This window comes from Lepisosteus platostomus, chromosome 3 (assembly GCF_059453375.1).
Source record: "Lepisosteus platostomus isolate fLepPlt1 chromosome 3, fLepPlt1.hap1, whole genome shotgun sequence".
Classification (NCBI taxonomy): domain Eukaryota; kingdom Metazoa; phylum Chordata; class Actinopteri; order Semionotiformes; family Lepisosteidae; genus Lepisosteus; species Lepisosteus platostomus.
This window is the reverse complement of record NC_142613.1, coordinates 48,150,882-48,167,514: the sequence shown is the minus strand read 5'-3', so window position 1 is coordinate 48,167,514 and position 16,633 is coordinate 48,150,882. Positions and strand designations below refer to the sequence as shown.

The 16,633-nt window shown below is 35.4% G+C and overlaps 1 protein-coding gene across 2 annotated transcripts; it reads right to left on the bottom strand.

The window, feature by feature from the left end:
* Positions 1-6,673: 6,673 nt before the first annotated feature.
* On the bottom strand, positions 6,674-15,177 carry LOC148674993 (amine sulfotransferase-like). Of its 2 annotated transcripts, XM_088625847.1 has the most exons (8): positions 15,030-15,177; positions 12,275-12,403; positions 12,017-12,178; positions 11,149-11,357; positions 10,753-10,879; positions 10,204-10,298; positions 8,764-8,944; positions 6,674-7,520 (listed from the first exon to the last, which is right to left on the bottom strand). In XM_088625847.1, exons 3-8 carry the CDS (start codon positions 12,171-12,173, stop codon positions 7,402-7,404), a joined length of 888 nt encoding a protein of 295 aa, XP_088481973.1. In that variant the 5' UTR covers positions 12,174-12,178; positions 12,275-12,403; positions 15,030-15,177; the 3' UTR covers positions 6,674-7,401. The 2 variants fall into 2 exon arrangements, with proteins under 2 accessions (XP_088481973.1, XP_088481974.1); XM_088625848.1 differs by lacking the exons at positions 12,275-12,403; positions 15,030-15,177 and adding an exon at positions 11,458-11,540 and having other exon boundaries at positions 12,017-12,157.
* Positions 15,178-16,633: the final 1,456 nt, after the last annotated feature.

The window sequence follows — 16,633 nt, the reverse complement described above, 5'->3', positions numbered from 1 at the left end:
AAGATGATACTGAATTAAGAATATTAGTAAACACTGTAGAAGCTGTTAAAGACTTATACTACAGTCAGACTAGCATACAACTAGCAAATTTATAAACTGTGTTTAGTATATTAAATGTGTATTAATATACAGACATTGAAGAGAATACAGTTCGAAAGTGTAATCTTGTTACAGCTTTGGGTGATTGAGAAGTGTCTCTTAGATTTTAGATAAAGTTTGTGACACTGGAAGAGTTAAAATGTCTAACTTCAAAGGAGAGAGGATGTTTGCTGATGTCTGGGGGGTCCCTTGAACAGAAAGAATGGTAAAGTTACTTTAGTATACCTAGGAAAGTTGTAGATCAATGATTTCCAAGAAGCAGGAAAGTAACAGACTACAGTATATAAGATGACATGAAGGGAAAAAAGGGGAGGAAGAAGGAAGAAACAAGGAGAGAAGGGAGAATAAAGAGGAGTCCAGAGGAGTAGGGACTTGAAGCTTGTGCCAGGCGAGATCAACCAAACCTGATTGGAGCTAAATATTTGAACCTTATTAGAGCATGCTATTCTGTGTGTTTGGGGAACTTGGGTTTCCTGCGTAAAAGATGCCTCAGTTAGAAACATCTTTCCTGATTAGGATGCATTTTATGGATATGGATATAGGCTCCCATTTATTTTGTGGCATCCAGGATGCAGAGAGAGATTTAACTGCAAGTTGCTTTGTATTTAGTTAGTAGGCAGCTCATCTCTCACGTGGCCTCTGTAGGCATATTAAGAGTTCAGTGCTTAGTAGCAGTCTGGGGATTTCTGGGTGAGCAGAATGTTAGGCCTCTGAAACCCATTGTCTGTAAATACTGTAAATAATGTAGCTTTGTGTTTTTATGTGTAGTGTTGTTTGTGTGTTTTATCATTGTAATAAATATTTGTTTCAACCAAGTGTGCTTGGATTATTACTCTTCTAACAAAGCTGTGCCAGAGGATAAAGAACGTGCCTCTAGTTATACCAGGCGCTCAGGTACTGTATATGGATAGAAATCACGTACCTGGGGTTTATGAATAATTTCACTTATTGACTAAACCGCTCAGTCAGTTCCTGATTTTCACCAGTTTCTTAACGTTCCATTTGTAATAATATGCACATCATTTTCATCCAGACATTATTGGGAAGCAATAAAAAAGGCATACAGAATATTAGTTTTTACAAATACAGCTTTTCAAAATGCATTGTAGAACCCACTGACACGATAATGTGACTGTGGCTTTGCTGTACCATAGTGTAGATTAGCTCTGTGTTTTGCTGGCCAAAGACAATAGATCAGTGGGACTTGTGGTGTATTAGATGTTAGAAAGAACATTAACATTCGCCAATAAAAAAGTACTTTTTTAAATCCACTTTGGATTGGAATGGAGTATTAACATGGAGTAATGTTACTAAAGGGTAATCTTGGTACATGAAAATAAAAATGCATTATTAAATGTAATGAACAATTTTAAGTTATTAATATGCATAAATATAAATATATAGCTGGTTATGGTAGGGCATTCCACTTTTTTCATAAGCATGAGCATCTAATCTTTAACTCAGTCACTTGTGATTATTTTGGAAATGTTTTGAAATGTTTATTTAAAACTATTTTCTGTCATGATAGTTCCAATGGCTTATGGTTAAAAGCATTCTCCTTGGAATTCATTACGCTGCAGCCCCTGCAGTCTGAAAGATCGAAGATTGATCGAATTGAACACAAGATTATGACAATCCTGTACTGGTCTGGTGACCTTCTCCAATTTCTAACAGAATTGGTTTTCTGTTCACTATTGTACAGAACTGGTTCCGTGGTTTTCTGAACTAGACACCTGATTATTAATACAGAACATTTCTGGGCATGTACAGTACATCCACCTACAGTCATACCAGGAGCAACCAGGTGATCTTCATTATTCAAGCAGGGCATTGCCAGATCATTTGCCAATCTTGCATTAAGAACATGTCATTTTTGTTTTTTGTTTGTTTATACAAATTGGTAAAGAACTTACTTTGCAATTTTATTTTCACTTTGTTCCTGGCAATTTTATGAAACCACAAACTTAGTATTTTGGTATCCCAGGGAACAATACTTCTAAAACATATCTCGATTGTGATTTCATTGTGAATCACTAGATATACCTATAAAAATAAGGTGAGATTGGAACTGCCTCTCCAGCCTGTTGTTAAGTGTCTAGTAGTAAGAAACATAACAGATCTTTTTTTTTAAGTTGTCTAAATCTAAATCCAATAATCATTTGTTGAAAAAAAAAAGAAATTGAAGTTCTACACCTGGCTTAAAGTATTCAAAAGTCATTTAATACATTGCAATAAACTACAATAACAGTCACAACAACTAATTTTTTAAAAATATATTTGAAAGTACTTTACTTCACTTGTCACAAAAAGTGTTTTCATGTTGAAAAGGGATTGAAAAAGGAAAGGGGATTATGTTTAAAACTTAATAAAGTGTTTTCACTGCTGAATAGATATTGATAATATCAAGTGAAACATCTGATTTGTACATTTCAAAATAATGCCCTTTTATACAAGTAACCACAGTTGAAAACTGTCAGTTCGTAATTAAAAAAAGAAACACTTTGAGGCATCTTTTTGATAAGCATCTCATTTTCTGACAGAAAGTTTCAATGGGGGTGTGTGGATGGACAACATTTTATTCTCACATTTACAAAGATACCGGGTTTAGAATGCGTAGGAACATGTCTGAATCTGTCAGATTAAGCATAGATGCATATCACATCTGCATTTTTGAAGTACCTGACACAGACTTCTGGTATTACAGTTTATCTTTGTCATTTGAATATAACTGGATGGACAAGAAAATACAATTTGCAGCTTTGACATTCCTAAAGGGAACAAAATGTACAGAATGTACTGTGGATTTGAAAGTGAAGGAAAAGAGAAAGACTAGATAACAAAATACATTTAGTGTAAGCAATAAGGGCAATAACCTTTACCTACTGGCCTGTGTGATAAGGACATCAAAATAATAACTCATGAGAGTTCCCAAGAACTCAATCTATCAGATAACTATCAATCTAACAGTAGTAAATGACAATTAGTGCTTTGTGCATGGAAATGAAGAACACATCTACAAGCACATGGAATTAGATAGGCTCACCTATTAACAGTTATTGAAAGCTTTGTAATGTTAACTATTGGTAAACAATGTGTTGAATACTTACTCCACTCTTTATATAAGAAGTTGGTCGGTACATACCACTTAACCACAAATAAAGGTGAATCGCGAATAATAAACAAAGGTTTTCACCTAGTAAAAGTGTTCACAATTCTGAGAATAGGGTGCAGGCATTTTGACAGGAAAGATTGATGAGGTGTAAGGCAGAACTAACCACAATGCCACAGTGCCAAACCTAGTGTATGTATTATTTATTTGGTTGCTTCATGTCTTTGTATTATCTTTTTGTTTTGCTCACTCATACATTGCATTGTCTGTCATTGTCATTGTAAGATATTGTAACGCTTACGGCCGACAAGCACTGTGTGTAAGAGCCGGCGTACCAGAGCGGGTGACGTCACCGCCCTTCCCTGTGATAGCAGGACTACAGCTACTGGGCTGTAGCGAGATCTCTCTTTAGCTCACGGGGCTGGGTCGCTGCAGAAAGACGCGGAAGTCCCGGGTTCGAACCCCGGACGGTGCAGGGGCCGACCAGATGCGGCAAGGGCGCCCGCCTGAGCCCCCGTTGCGTTACAATATTATTACTTATATTACTATTATTTACTGTTACATTGGGGGAAAGTCCATATGTCTGACGTTTAAGACAATAGACACACACCTCTATCTCAGGCAGGAAGCATCCTATATACTGTATGAAGAAGCTGTCCTCCTTTGCCCTGTAAAATCTTTTCTCTCTGCTAACCACTCTTTTTAGCTTATTTTGATTGATCTTGGTATTTTGCAGTACAGTATCACACATAATGGAATTTTATGTTCTCAGCATTTCTGTGACATTAGTTACTTTATGGCTTGATAATTGACATTGTGACCTGCAGAATTCTGGATTAGCAGAAAACTGACTTGCTCCCGTAGAAAAAAGAAACCTGGCTGTATCATTTTCCTTGCTAATTCTGGCAAGTTTTCCAACATAGTTCTGAACTTTGCAAAAGCCACTGGACTGCTTGGACTGCCAGCTCCAATATTATGGAAAGATTGTTTAAGACTTGATGCAGACATCAGAAAGAAGGATGAGGCCTGAGGATTCTGTGAGAATGTCTAAAGGTCTATAACAAACTGGGTAATACAAATCCTAGCCAGAGAACAAGGAGATACAACAGAGAGAGTGTATTTATTGCATTTTCTGTCTAATATTGTTCAGCGTGTACAGTTCTAATAGAATTTGTGTAAATTTGTATGTGTGTTGTGAATCTCTTATTTTGAAAAGGCATTAGAAGGGATAGATACTAGTAAAAGGTAACACTTAGAATTAAATTATATTTAAATTATAATTTAATTATAGTTTAATTATAATTTTACACTCAGAAAAGCAAACACTTTTTGTAACTGGCATGACTGCAAAAAAAATCTATAGCATTATGCTGCAACAGAACACCTTGTTCCAGGCTCTTACAGTATATGCTGTCTAGAGGACAGTGGATGTGCATACTGTGGGCAGACCTGTAGTCCAGTGGATCTGAACTGTTATTGTAATACTGTTTCTCTGTGTTTTCTGTTTTTTGTGATTCTGTTCTCCTAGTCACTGAGGCTAACAGATTCTTGTTATTGTAATTGAATGCTGGATAAGACCCTTTTAAAACCATTGTAAATCTCTGCACTCATCCTTTGTTTTCAGAAAAACCCTAATGTAGGTATGATTTATCAAAGAAATATAGCAGAGATCTATCCATTCTCTCGTCAATTTGCTTATTCCACATTCCACATAGGTAAAAAAAAACCTAAACTCTTTTAATCTGTTCTTGACAGAAGAAGACTAGAGGGGAACCCATTCAATTTGTTTGGAGTCTCAATAATTAAGGGTAAATTATCTTGATTGAGACCAAAATCAGTATGAAAATCAGAAGACAAACACAAGTCACTCCATAACCAAGGTTTAGGTTGTGCTCCATTGCCCTCGCAATTTGCAGCACCACAATGTTTGGGAAGCAGGCTAGTACTACATCCTAGAAACCCATCAACACCTTCACAAGACCAGATAACAAAACCATGAAGACATCATGAGACACATGAAGTTGAAGATGATAGACATGTATATAACCAGTTGATCAGGTTGGTTACACAGGTTACAAATAAGGTTTTATTTTATTTCACAGGGATTTAAGACTGAAAATGTTGTACATTATAGGAGATCAAATATAAAATCTTAATTTTTTTTTCTGGTGGAAATCTGTTATATATTGTGATGCTTCACTATTACATTATTAGGCTCCGATGTCGACAATCAGCTGACATTTTTAATTGTAATTTAACTTGTTGGGGCATCTTTTAAGGTGCTAAAGAGGTTTCAGCATTCTGAGGCTTCATGAGGAAACTGAATCTACTCTGCCTTATTATACACCTCCCATGAAATGTACAGTACACTGGCTTCCTGTCAAAAGTAGAAGAGACTCTAAGGTTCTCCTACTCACTTCACTCACAAGACACTGAATAGCTGCAGGTTATCGTAAGGGCTGATTGCTTGTGTACTGTCAGATCAAGTGCTGGACATCTGCTGATACAGGTCTTCTTGTGTGCAGCACCACACCACCTGAAGTCACTGCCCACACCCAGCAGAGGGTCTGCAACTGTTACCATTATCATCATTATTATTATTTGACTTATGTCACATCGCTCAACACTAACCATGTGTATTTGAGCTTGAACAGATTTCTTGCAAAGTTTTAAAGCAAACAAATTCCCTCAACAATAATTGGGGGAACATTTCAGTGTTTTCTGTGTAGAGTGACTGGTTGATTTGTGCACAGATCATTCCCACTGCAATTACACTCTTAAACAATGCAAAGTAACCACCTATTGTTGCTTTTCTCCTGTAACACTACTGTATTCTCTTCCCTTTTGATGATGTTTATTTGTCATTGTGTTGTGTTTGACTGTGCTGTAAAACAAATTTCCCCTAGGGGACAATAAAGCTTGAATTGAATCAGTTATTCAGATATGCATGAAAACACGACTTGCAGTGGGTGTACTAGTAGGCACTCTTTCCTCTGGACCTCAATCTCCCAACCAGCGCTCCAGAATGGTGACAGGGGACCCGGTGCTATTAGAGGTGCTAACCCTATAGCATGAGATATTAAAGTGAGGTCCTGACTACTTGGGACTTTTCAAAAGAATAAAGGTGTTAACTTCAATGTCCTTTCTTAGGCTTTTCTTTTTTAGGCTTTCCTAAAATTCCTCTTAATTCAAAAGGGCAACTAATCTCTCACTTTTCCACCCAAACTGCTGGGTAGAGGGGTGCTGCACTTTACCCCCCAAAAGACCATATTTTTGGAAATTCTAACAATTTTAGATATTTTTTTTCTATGTACTTATATATAATAATTACAGTTATTTTATGTTTTCTAACTCAAAATGTTGTGAAAAATAACCATGTTAACCACAATGGAATTGTATTTGCTTTTTACACAAAGATATTACTGTACAACAGTAAAACCATTAAGAGAGATTTTGAAAGAAGCCTTTCAATGTTACATGTTATATATTTTATTTTCTACCCAAAATTAAAATGACTACAATAAAAATTTGTGTATAATTAAGGAAAGAAAAGACAGAGGTGTTTAATGAATAATGTGAATAATTAGCTTTCATTTAAAAAATCTGTTAATTACAATTGAGTAAATTGATGGACTCACATACAGTAGGTTAATTGCAAACATTACATCTCAATAATAATGAAAAGAAAGTGTTATGTTCATACAGTATAGGCATTCCATCTCAGTAACACAGTTGCAATATGGTGAATCTGTTCCATTTTTTGGTAGAACGTTGATGAAGGAGAAAAGGAGAAAACCAAAAGATTTATTTGCAATTTCAGTGAATTAAAACTTCTGAGACCAAACTACTGCTTTACAATTCAATGATGGAATATAAGATATTTTAATTGTGGTGGGAATTCTGTAGTACTGTAACATTCACAAAAGCCTAGTCAGTAAGTTTTGCTAAACAGAATTGGTATAAAAATGTTTGAAACAAAAACAAAATAGCATAGTATTTATATATTTATAGTGAAGTTTAAATTTTTTTTTCAAAACATGTATATGTGCCATTACAAAGTCATTAAAATAATATACATAACCTGAGGAGTGAATAGGAGTGCATATCAAAAGAAACAGCCCAGGTACAGGTGACTACAGTTTGTATTGTAACATTTTTTTTCTTCTGTGCTTCTTATTTTAGCCTGTGATGATTTAGTCACAGATATCCCACACAAACGTCAGGGGAAAATCTTTCATTTTCTCCTGGAATATTTTGTCAAATTTTTCATTCTGAGCAACTGTAAAGTAGTTCTTCCAGTCTCCAATGGTCCCTGATTAAAAAAAAAACAAACAGAAAACAATAAACAAACTGTACAAGAATCACACAATAATCTAATCAGATTATTACTAATCAGAAAAGCACAATCTTTTGAGATTTTGAGACCATCCTGCATCTGACCTGGTTTACTATTAGATGACAAACAAATGTAATGTTTATTGTAAGGTAATGTAGGCACGACTGCTTACAAGTTCTGCACTACTGGCTTGGAGGATGGTAGCTTGGGGGCCAAGTGGACTGAAGTTCTTAACTGAAGTTCGGGAGGGCTGACGACGGCCAAGCCATCCTCCCTAGCTCTTCAAAATCATAATCATTCCCAACATTACTTCTCAAAGTTATATATATAAAGTACCCAATAACCTCTTCTTCTTGCATTTCACCTGCTACATCCCTCCATCCTACCTGCACGTTAGCAGCTGCTTCTTGGTTTAACTTCTCACTTATCATGGGGGTCCTGCTCTCCTTGTCTGAAGGCCAGAAGGTTGACCCTCAGCTACAGCAAGTGGGTAATGCCAGACTTCACTATTCTAACTACTCAATAAACCTTCTCTGTTGCATCCAGTTCTTGGGTGTCACTCTTTGTTTATCAGGTGTTGGATGAGCACTGAGATGAGAGTGTGTCAGTTTCTCCAAACTACAGGAACTACAGGTTTTACATTTAATCTTTTCCAGTATCATGCTGTTAAAGACTTCAAAATTCTTTAACTAAAACCTCATGAGCAGTAAGAACATTGACTGGAATATGTTTTTATCCCATCATTAAAAATTAAAAGTCAGAAATTGAACCACGTATCGATTTTGGTTAAAATTACTTTGGAGTTAAAAAAATCAGTGATTCACACACCAAAATAAGTTTCACTGGGAGTAACGAAAGCCATCAATCAGATTCCTTGTGAATATTTGAGTATTTAAGCGCCATACGTTTTGGCTTAACCTGCTTGGTTTGGGCATAGGACGAGGAGGCTCAACTACCAGTCAGTGAGAGGAGTTATCCAAGGGGTAGCTACAAAGTTTGAGATGAGGATGAGATGGGATCAATACAAGAATGTATGTGGGCAAGGGACATACTGTACACTGTATATAGCAAAAATCGGTAATGATTGTGATATAAAAAAGCTGGATGTAATTGACTTGTTTGTCTTTATCCCTCCCGAATGTCAGTTAAGAACTTCCATTTGTTACCATGTTATTTTTCATTTCTCAAAACTGTATTTTTTTAAATTAATTTTGAATACCTTTTCTCATAAAAGCTCCCTTTCTCTGGTTCAGCAGGTCATTGGAGACTAACTGGTAGTTGGCTTTTGGATTGACTTTCATGTTTTTAAAGGTAGAGTGCTCCACAACATTGTTAATCTGTTCGTCATTAAGCTGCTTTCCCAGAAATTTGCATATTTTCAAGACTGAGGTCTTTATGTCCTTAGAAGAAAAATAAAAACAGAAACATCTCAGAAAGTCATCTGGTCATCTAAATCTGCCACGTAGTATTTATAGTGTGTTTGTTCTTTTGAGTAGTCAAAATATTAAAATCTGATTAGCCGACTAAGGAAGCAGCTATACCTTGGAATCAGGGGAACAAAGAAAATAAGAAAAATCACCACATACTGTATGTATGTGTAACACACAGAGATTGTTTAAAGCAGTCCATAAAGGTGGCAGATATATACACCTATAATATAAATAATATATAATAAATATATAATATATCCTTTCTTGTGAACGAGAAATATTAGTGATTCATTTTAGTGATTCAAGAGCAACTACTGTTTTGGTGTACAAGACATATCAGTAAACCGAAACTATCCACCTTTGTATCTTCAGTTATTTATGGTTAGATCATTTTAGCCTGTGTTAATATTATCACATCCAGTTATGCTATGTCTGGTTAGGTTATTTACATTGTATTGCTTGTTGGTTTGCCTTCTGTGCAACACAAATGTCAGCCCTTTGGCCTGGTCATCATTAAAAATTTGTTCTCATCTGACTTCCATCCATCCATTTTCTAACTAATTTATCCAATTCAGGGCAGCAGGGGAGCAGAAGCCTATCCTGGCAAGCAGCAGGCGCACGGCAGAAAACACCCTGGACAGGACACTAGATCATTGCTGGGCATACACAGACACACACACATTCACACCAGAGCCAGCTTCCCAGAAGCCAATTACCCTACCAGAATGTCTTTGCACTGTGGGAGGAAACTGGAGGAAACAGGGGAAACCCACATGAACTCAGGGGGAACATACAAACTCCACACGGATAGCACTCCAGGTCCAGAACTGAACCCAGGACTCCAGCAATGTGAGACAACAATGCTTACCACTGTGCTGCCCTCCTCAACTGACCTCAATGATCTCGTTAATAAAGGATTGAAGTCCTTTATTAATCAACAAAAAAGTATTTTTATTTGTGTCAGTGTATCTGAATCGTCCTAGATGATGATGTACCACCAGTATGGGAACATCTTTTTTTTTTAAAAAGACATTTATAAATTGAGCATGATAAATAAATGAAAGTATGCATCTGCATAACTATTTTTGAAATTTCAAATGTATGGCAATGTAGGCTTTTTTTAACCAAACCACACACCATTACATAAGTTTGAATGACTTATACTTTAAAGTAAGCTTGAATTACTTATTACATACTGTAGAAAGATGTTACTCAGTTTGAATGATTACCTTAATCATCTCTTCATATGTCAAGTAAAGAAAGTTCATTTCATCTTTGTGGCTATACCATTCTTTGATTTGATCAAACCAGGAGCTGCCAAAAACTGTTCAATAAATGAGGTAGCATTATTAAAGACAATGCTGATTCCTTTAACAAACATCAATTTGCAATTGGGCAGCTAGGTAATTATGTACCTTTACCACTTTCTTTCAGAAGGATTACAGATGGAATATACATGGAAGGTTTACAGATTAAATTAATGTAATCATAACATGATTATGTTAGTTTTATTGAATGTCCTATTAAATGCATTGTGTCTTTAAAGAAACTTGTTTAAAAAATACAAAACAAAAAATTATATTATATAGTTTTATTTCTTACACTGAATTAGGAAAGAAAAACATTAAACAGGTAAATCGACTGATGTTTAAAATAATAGAAACCTGCAGTTAAAGAACTGTAGTAAAATAGAAATTTAACACTGAAGAGACTGTCAAAGCAAGGTTCCATTGCAGAAACTCTGAAATCAATGTAATATTTGCTGTTAATGCACTTACCTCTTCCTTCCAGGAATTTATCAAAAAAATCCTCAAAGTTTTTTGGTGTCTCCAACATTACTGCATAGGAATGAAAGTGGTAGTATGACACCAGTATATCTTTTGGGTTTCTAGCTACATAAATTACCTGCAGAAAAAAAGTGCAAAACTTTAAGTGGGAAAAGATTGACCAAATATCGTACAGACCTTTCACCCCTTATATTTAAACACAGAGGGTATCACACTATGAATATGAAGAACATATTGAGAATATGATTGAGAATAGCTTTGAAATCCCTTACCTTAACATTTTGAATTTCATATCTGTTCCTTTTCAAGTACATCTCTCACAGAGACTATATACAAAACAATCATGCACAACCACAACCCCTCCGAAAGATCGGGTAAAGTACAAACCTTCCCCTTTTTTTGCCTTAGAGCCTCTGGGAGTATATTATATGGCAAATGAGAAACCCGGATGCGAGGTGAAGGAGCAGCCACAAAATCGTGCACTTTGCCTTTCAGCTCAATCCATGGAATTCTGTCAGAAGTTGTCTGGTTTTGTGTTGCACTGAGATCTCCACCTGCTTCAATCAAAGTCAGGATCTGTTGCATCCATATGGTCCCTATTATTTAGAACAGGAGTAAGCCAACATAGTCTTTATAATTTGTGAGATTGTTATTGCTCTGTATTTAATAGTTATGGCATGTATCAGCATTCTTTACGTGAAATATTGTGAAGAGACATCAGTTGTACCAAAACATCAAAAACAGGAATCCTGGTGGAATTCAATTGCATCTCAGCTCAGCTGGGAGAGAGGAAAATATGTAGTTTTTACAGTATATCAGACATGTCAAACTGTACTGTGGTTATGAACAATTATCATTTTGAGAAATGAATATGGTATCTGTGTTCTCTAAACTACTAGATAACCACTATAGTACAATATTTTGTAAATTGATGCCTTAGTTTTCTAAGAAAATATGATTGTGTAAAAGATGTCTGACAACTGGATTTGCCACATTCCAGTGAGACTACAGAACACTAAATTAAAACTGAATTCTATAGTAGATAACCCTGAAGGGACACAAGAAGGGAGACAAGAAGATTCAACAAGGAACATGTATTGGGCAATCTGAAAGTGGAACAGAACTCTCATCTTTATTTCTTCGGGTTTACTTGATTCATTCACACACTTCCTGTGTTCATGGACCACAGAGCAGATTTGTTTGTGTGCAAAATCTCGCATTCATCTTTGAGTAGTAATCTGAAATTTGTTTTTACCTGACTTTGGATATGTAACTACAAAGATATCAGAATCCCTGATTTCACATTTCTGCAGCTGATCCAGATCTTCAGCTGAATGAATATTTGATATTAGAAGAAAGTTTTTGTATGGAACAAGAGTATAGTCCAGCATCTGGTTTTCACTCTCAGCCATGGTGCCTAAACAGAAACCGTTAGCATGATCAGTAGTTATTCATCTTTAGTTATTGTATATGCAATCTGGAATCATGGCAATTCAGAACAAAAGTCTATTACCTTGTGCCGTATGTCTGCAATGGTAGAACTACAGTAATACTTTCTTTCCTGAGTTCCAGGACTCAGCAAGTGAGGAAAAAAACACTCAGCAATTTTAATGAGTTTCTTTATCCAGACCTTCATCCAGACCTACAGTAAATTGGATCAAAGGAACAAACAATCACTTTAATTATACAAGTGGAATAAAACACAGTTTGACTAAAACCAAACAACCCTTTGGCACTACTGTATAGCCCCTGAGGACCCCTTCCTAATTTGATCTCCTTTTAAATTTCCATTACTACAGAAATCTAATCATCCGTAACACCTTCAGTGTTCTTTTTTCAAGAATTGTCAAGTTTTGTTTATGCCGAGAATTGTCTTCTATAAGGCATAGATTTTCATTTGAGAACAAATCTTTGACAATGATTTTTATTCTTATTTCTGCAATTGTCAAACTCGTCTCACCATTACAACCTTCATTGCAGCACAGAAGGGGCTGAGGACAGGGAGTGTTCCAACAAAATAAAACCTGTCCATCCATCAGCTTTTGATCAGTTGATGATTGCATAGTGCCCACTAGCATTGATATGAGGAGTGAATGCCTTGCTCCAGCAGTCCTTCTCTTGGGCACCTGACAGATCACAGGGACTGCTGGTGCACAGAAAGCTGAGGAGAGCCTGGCCATCTCGAAATCACCCAAACCCACCAGTGCTAGACCAGCTGTAAGGCCCTGCTTGAACTGAGATTTCCCCGGTGCCCTCAGAATCAAACTCGGGATATCTGTACTGCATGGCTCACTCAGCCATGTTCTCTGAATGAATAGTACCCTTTTTTTGGTATAAACAAACATGTATTGCATTCTTTTCCATAAAATGTTATGTTTTGCGTCCTGATTGTAGCAGAAGCTATTTAATTAATATTTAACTCGTATTATATTTGCTGTATAAGAACATATAGAAAGGTTATAACAAGAGGAGTCCATTCAGCCCATCTAGTCTCTGGCCTGTTTGGTTGTTAGTAGCTAAATAATCCAAGGATCTCATCCATCTGTCTTTTAAAAGAAGCCAGAGCAACAGCTTCAATAATGTGGATGGTAACTTGTTCTATTCCCCCACCACCCTTTGTGTAAAGAAATGCCTACTATTCTCTGCTTATTCACCTTGTATACATAGAAGTACATACTGTACACATGAACTATATGCAGTCGCCTTTCCAAAATCAATTTCATGCTGTCCTCTAATCTGTAACATAAATTAATTTCTTCATATTTTCTGATTAAGTCCAAGGAAAGTGCTTTGGCACAGAAAAAAAAGCATCAATAGTTATTGCAACATAACCCAGATTCAGTGCCCTGGTCAAAGTCTCTTTCTTGTTTTTACTGAACTTCACTTTACGAATGGATTTATTCCAGTTACTCAATTTTAATTTATTTTGCCTGGTTTTCAATTGGTTTTCATTTGTTTCACGACTATTTCTAGATCGATCACCTATGAAACCTTCTAGTAAGATCTCCAGTTTTTGTAAAGATGTACAGTAAATAATTTAGTTCAAACAGTGTATGGGAATAACTTAGAGCTCAGTTTGTAACTAAAATATCTGTTATCAAAATTCCAAAAAATAGGATTTGGGAAAATATTTAACCTGAAAGCCTGTTTGAAACACTGTTTTCCTAAAACTCACTTATTCCTAAGTAAAAAAAAGGTTGACATTTATGAAGACGTTTGATTTATTCAGAGTTGGAACTTTACTATGTATGATACAGGAAGATCAACTAAAAATGTTTAGTACAAAGAAATTATCATTTTTGAAACTTAAAATATGAAGTTCAGGGATTTCTTTACAACATGATCATTGTGCTATACATTATGTTATGCCTTATGTGTAATTTGGAATACACAACTCCAGTGACTTTCCAATTGAGAGTAAAATAAATTGAGGCATATAAATTGCATGACCTAAACATATTTATTTAAAGTTTTACAGCTACTGTATACTAACAAAGGAGATGAATAGAACTGGAACTTTTATTCACATAATTTATATCATTTTGATTGTAGGTTATATTGTGGGTTTTAGCTGTGGAAAGAGACTGAAGACACTTGTTTCACATTGAGCCAAATCTGCTTCATTTCTAAAGACAGATGAAATAAATACAATTATTTAGAAAGTTCTCTGTGGGGATATTATAAATGCCTCACATTGATTTTATCCTCTTTTCTGTCTCACTGAGAAGTATTGCACAATATTTTTTCAAGGATTATGTAGTACACCACTTGAATTACAAGTTTTTTTCTTCCTGAAAAAACATAGCAAAACACAAATCTTTGCCTGTTGCTTCATGCTACTAACAGATTTTGTAAATACATGTTTATGAACTCTCAATTTCAGTATCCACTGAATTCTAACATTATTACATTACAACGTCTTTTGAACAATAACGGTTAAACTGCTTTGAAGCTGAAGTCCTGTGGTTATTTTTTTACCTTTTCCCACACTTGGAGAATAGGTTCTCCATGTGAACCAATGTATTATAAGTTACGGCAACTTAAAATTTTCTGTCCTGCAGATATGAATTTTGTTAACCTATCTTTTAGGTTAGTCAAGAACATGTATCGTATTATTATGTAAACTTGTATGGCTGCTCTGTATGCACACTGGATTTTGTCAAACACTTTTCTTGGCATGAAAAGGTAAACCCATTGAAGGAAACAATGTAATTTAAATAAGTCTGCACTTACTTATGCACAGCATTAGCGAGAAAGTTTTTGCTTACCTGTCATTCGTTATACAGCTGCCATTCTCATCGAGGTGTAAAAGAATTGGAGAGCTTGCTCCTCTTTTAAGGGTGGCCTTGCCACGATCAGATTACAATCACCTCGAGAAAAGACTATTGTCAGAGCCTGGGGCCATTCAAAGAAATAAATCTTAGAATAGAGATGGGGAAACATGTTCAGCCTGAAAAGATGAGCGAGCTTGCAATGCAACTTCTGAAATGTTAAATACTGTATAAGAGAATGAAAAGCAACCATTTATTTGGTCTGGAAATATAAAAATATTATGAGGGTACAATTTCTCAAGTGATTCTTGAGTATAAATAGAAATGAGTATAGCAGTACCTGAGCAAAAAATGAGCTGGCTGTTATGTATTTAAATGAAAGCAAAAAAACAAAAGTGTGTACCAGTATTTAATTCTCTGGCACTTTAGCCTTCTCATCTCATAAAGTACAAGCAGACTAACTGGGTCACACACTTAACACTAAGACAAGGTACTCATTGTTTCAAGTTTCTAAAAAGTATAATATGATCGATTTCTATTTCATTCAAGGGTGCAAACAAACAGCAGACTACACATTTTGGCACAAAGTCTTCCTCAGATTTCTGACTGGTCAATGCAGTGCACACAAAAGTTTTCTTTTCTACCACACATAACTACTAGGGATTGATTGTACAGTACATACATTTTACTACTAATAACAATGGCTGTGATACTTGGAAACATAGTTCTGTTCTATAGAATAGATTTGACATTTTGTCACATTTAATTGATTTTTCTCTTTCTAGTATAATTTACATCAGATCACTTTAGGTTTCTGCTGTTGCAGATAACTTTTTTGCTTTCAATACAACAATTCTGGTTTTCTTGCTTGAATGGTAATATGTGAAGATTAATGACAGAATATATATACAGTATATAAGACTGAGCTTGCATTGGTTTGCTGGTGTAACTTTGCTTCTTTGCAAGATTACATTACAAAGGCATCTCTTAAGACAACTGTCATGTTTTTTTCCTAATATTAAAATTATGTATTTGGCACTGTCAACCCTGGCATTCATCATTTATTCATGTTTGGGGCTTTAAACTGAAACAACTAATGTGGGTAAATGAAAAGATTCAGTATTCTTTTCACTGCAATACCACTGAGTTTAGACAGTACTATATGTTACAATTAGAATGAGTAAACTGACAAAAACAGTGTAATAAACAGTAATAATTATTTGTAAAAGTTCTATGTACATTTTAGCATTCCTATCATTGTGCTAAAGAAAGATTAACAAAAGAGATAAATTGTTCTGGGTAGCAATACTACATTCATTGTAGACACACCCTGTCAGAAATATGTCTCAAAGGAATTACGAAATACATGCTGCAGTAAAGGTACTGACAGAAGACGCCAAATCTAAAGTGACAAAGATTTGAAAATTAAATGGAGAAACTAACAGATTAAGATTTGTACTGCAATTCAGACACATGAATCATCTTTTTCTTTCAAGAAACAACCCTCTGTCAATGGAATTAGCCATATTGCTAGTTATAAACAAAACATCAATCAAACACAGCTTTTTATAAACTGTCTTGAGCCAAAATAAGCTTTTCCT

Excerpts from the sequence above, each read along its gene's own strand:
- LOC148674993 (XM_088625847.1), bottom strand. The coding sequence starts at position 12,173 with ATGGCTGAGAGTGAAAACCAGATGCTGGACTATACTCTTGTTCCATAC. Across the intron at positions 11,358-12,016 it reads AGTTACATATCCAAAGTCAG|GGACCATATGGATGCAACAG; the intron begins GTAAAAACAAAT and ends TCTAAATAATAG. Across the intron at positions 7,521-8,763 it reads GGGAGCTTTTATGAGAAAAG|GGACCATTGGAGACTGGAAG; the intron begins GTATTCAAAATT and ends TTTTTTAATCAG.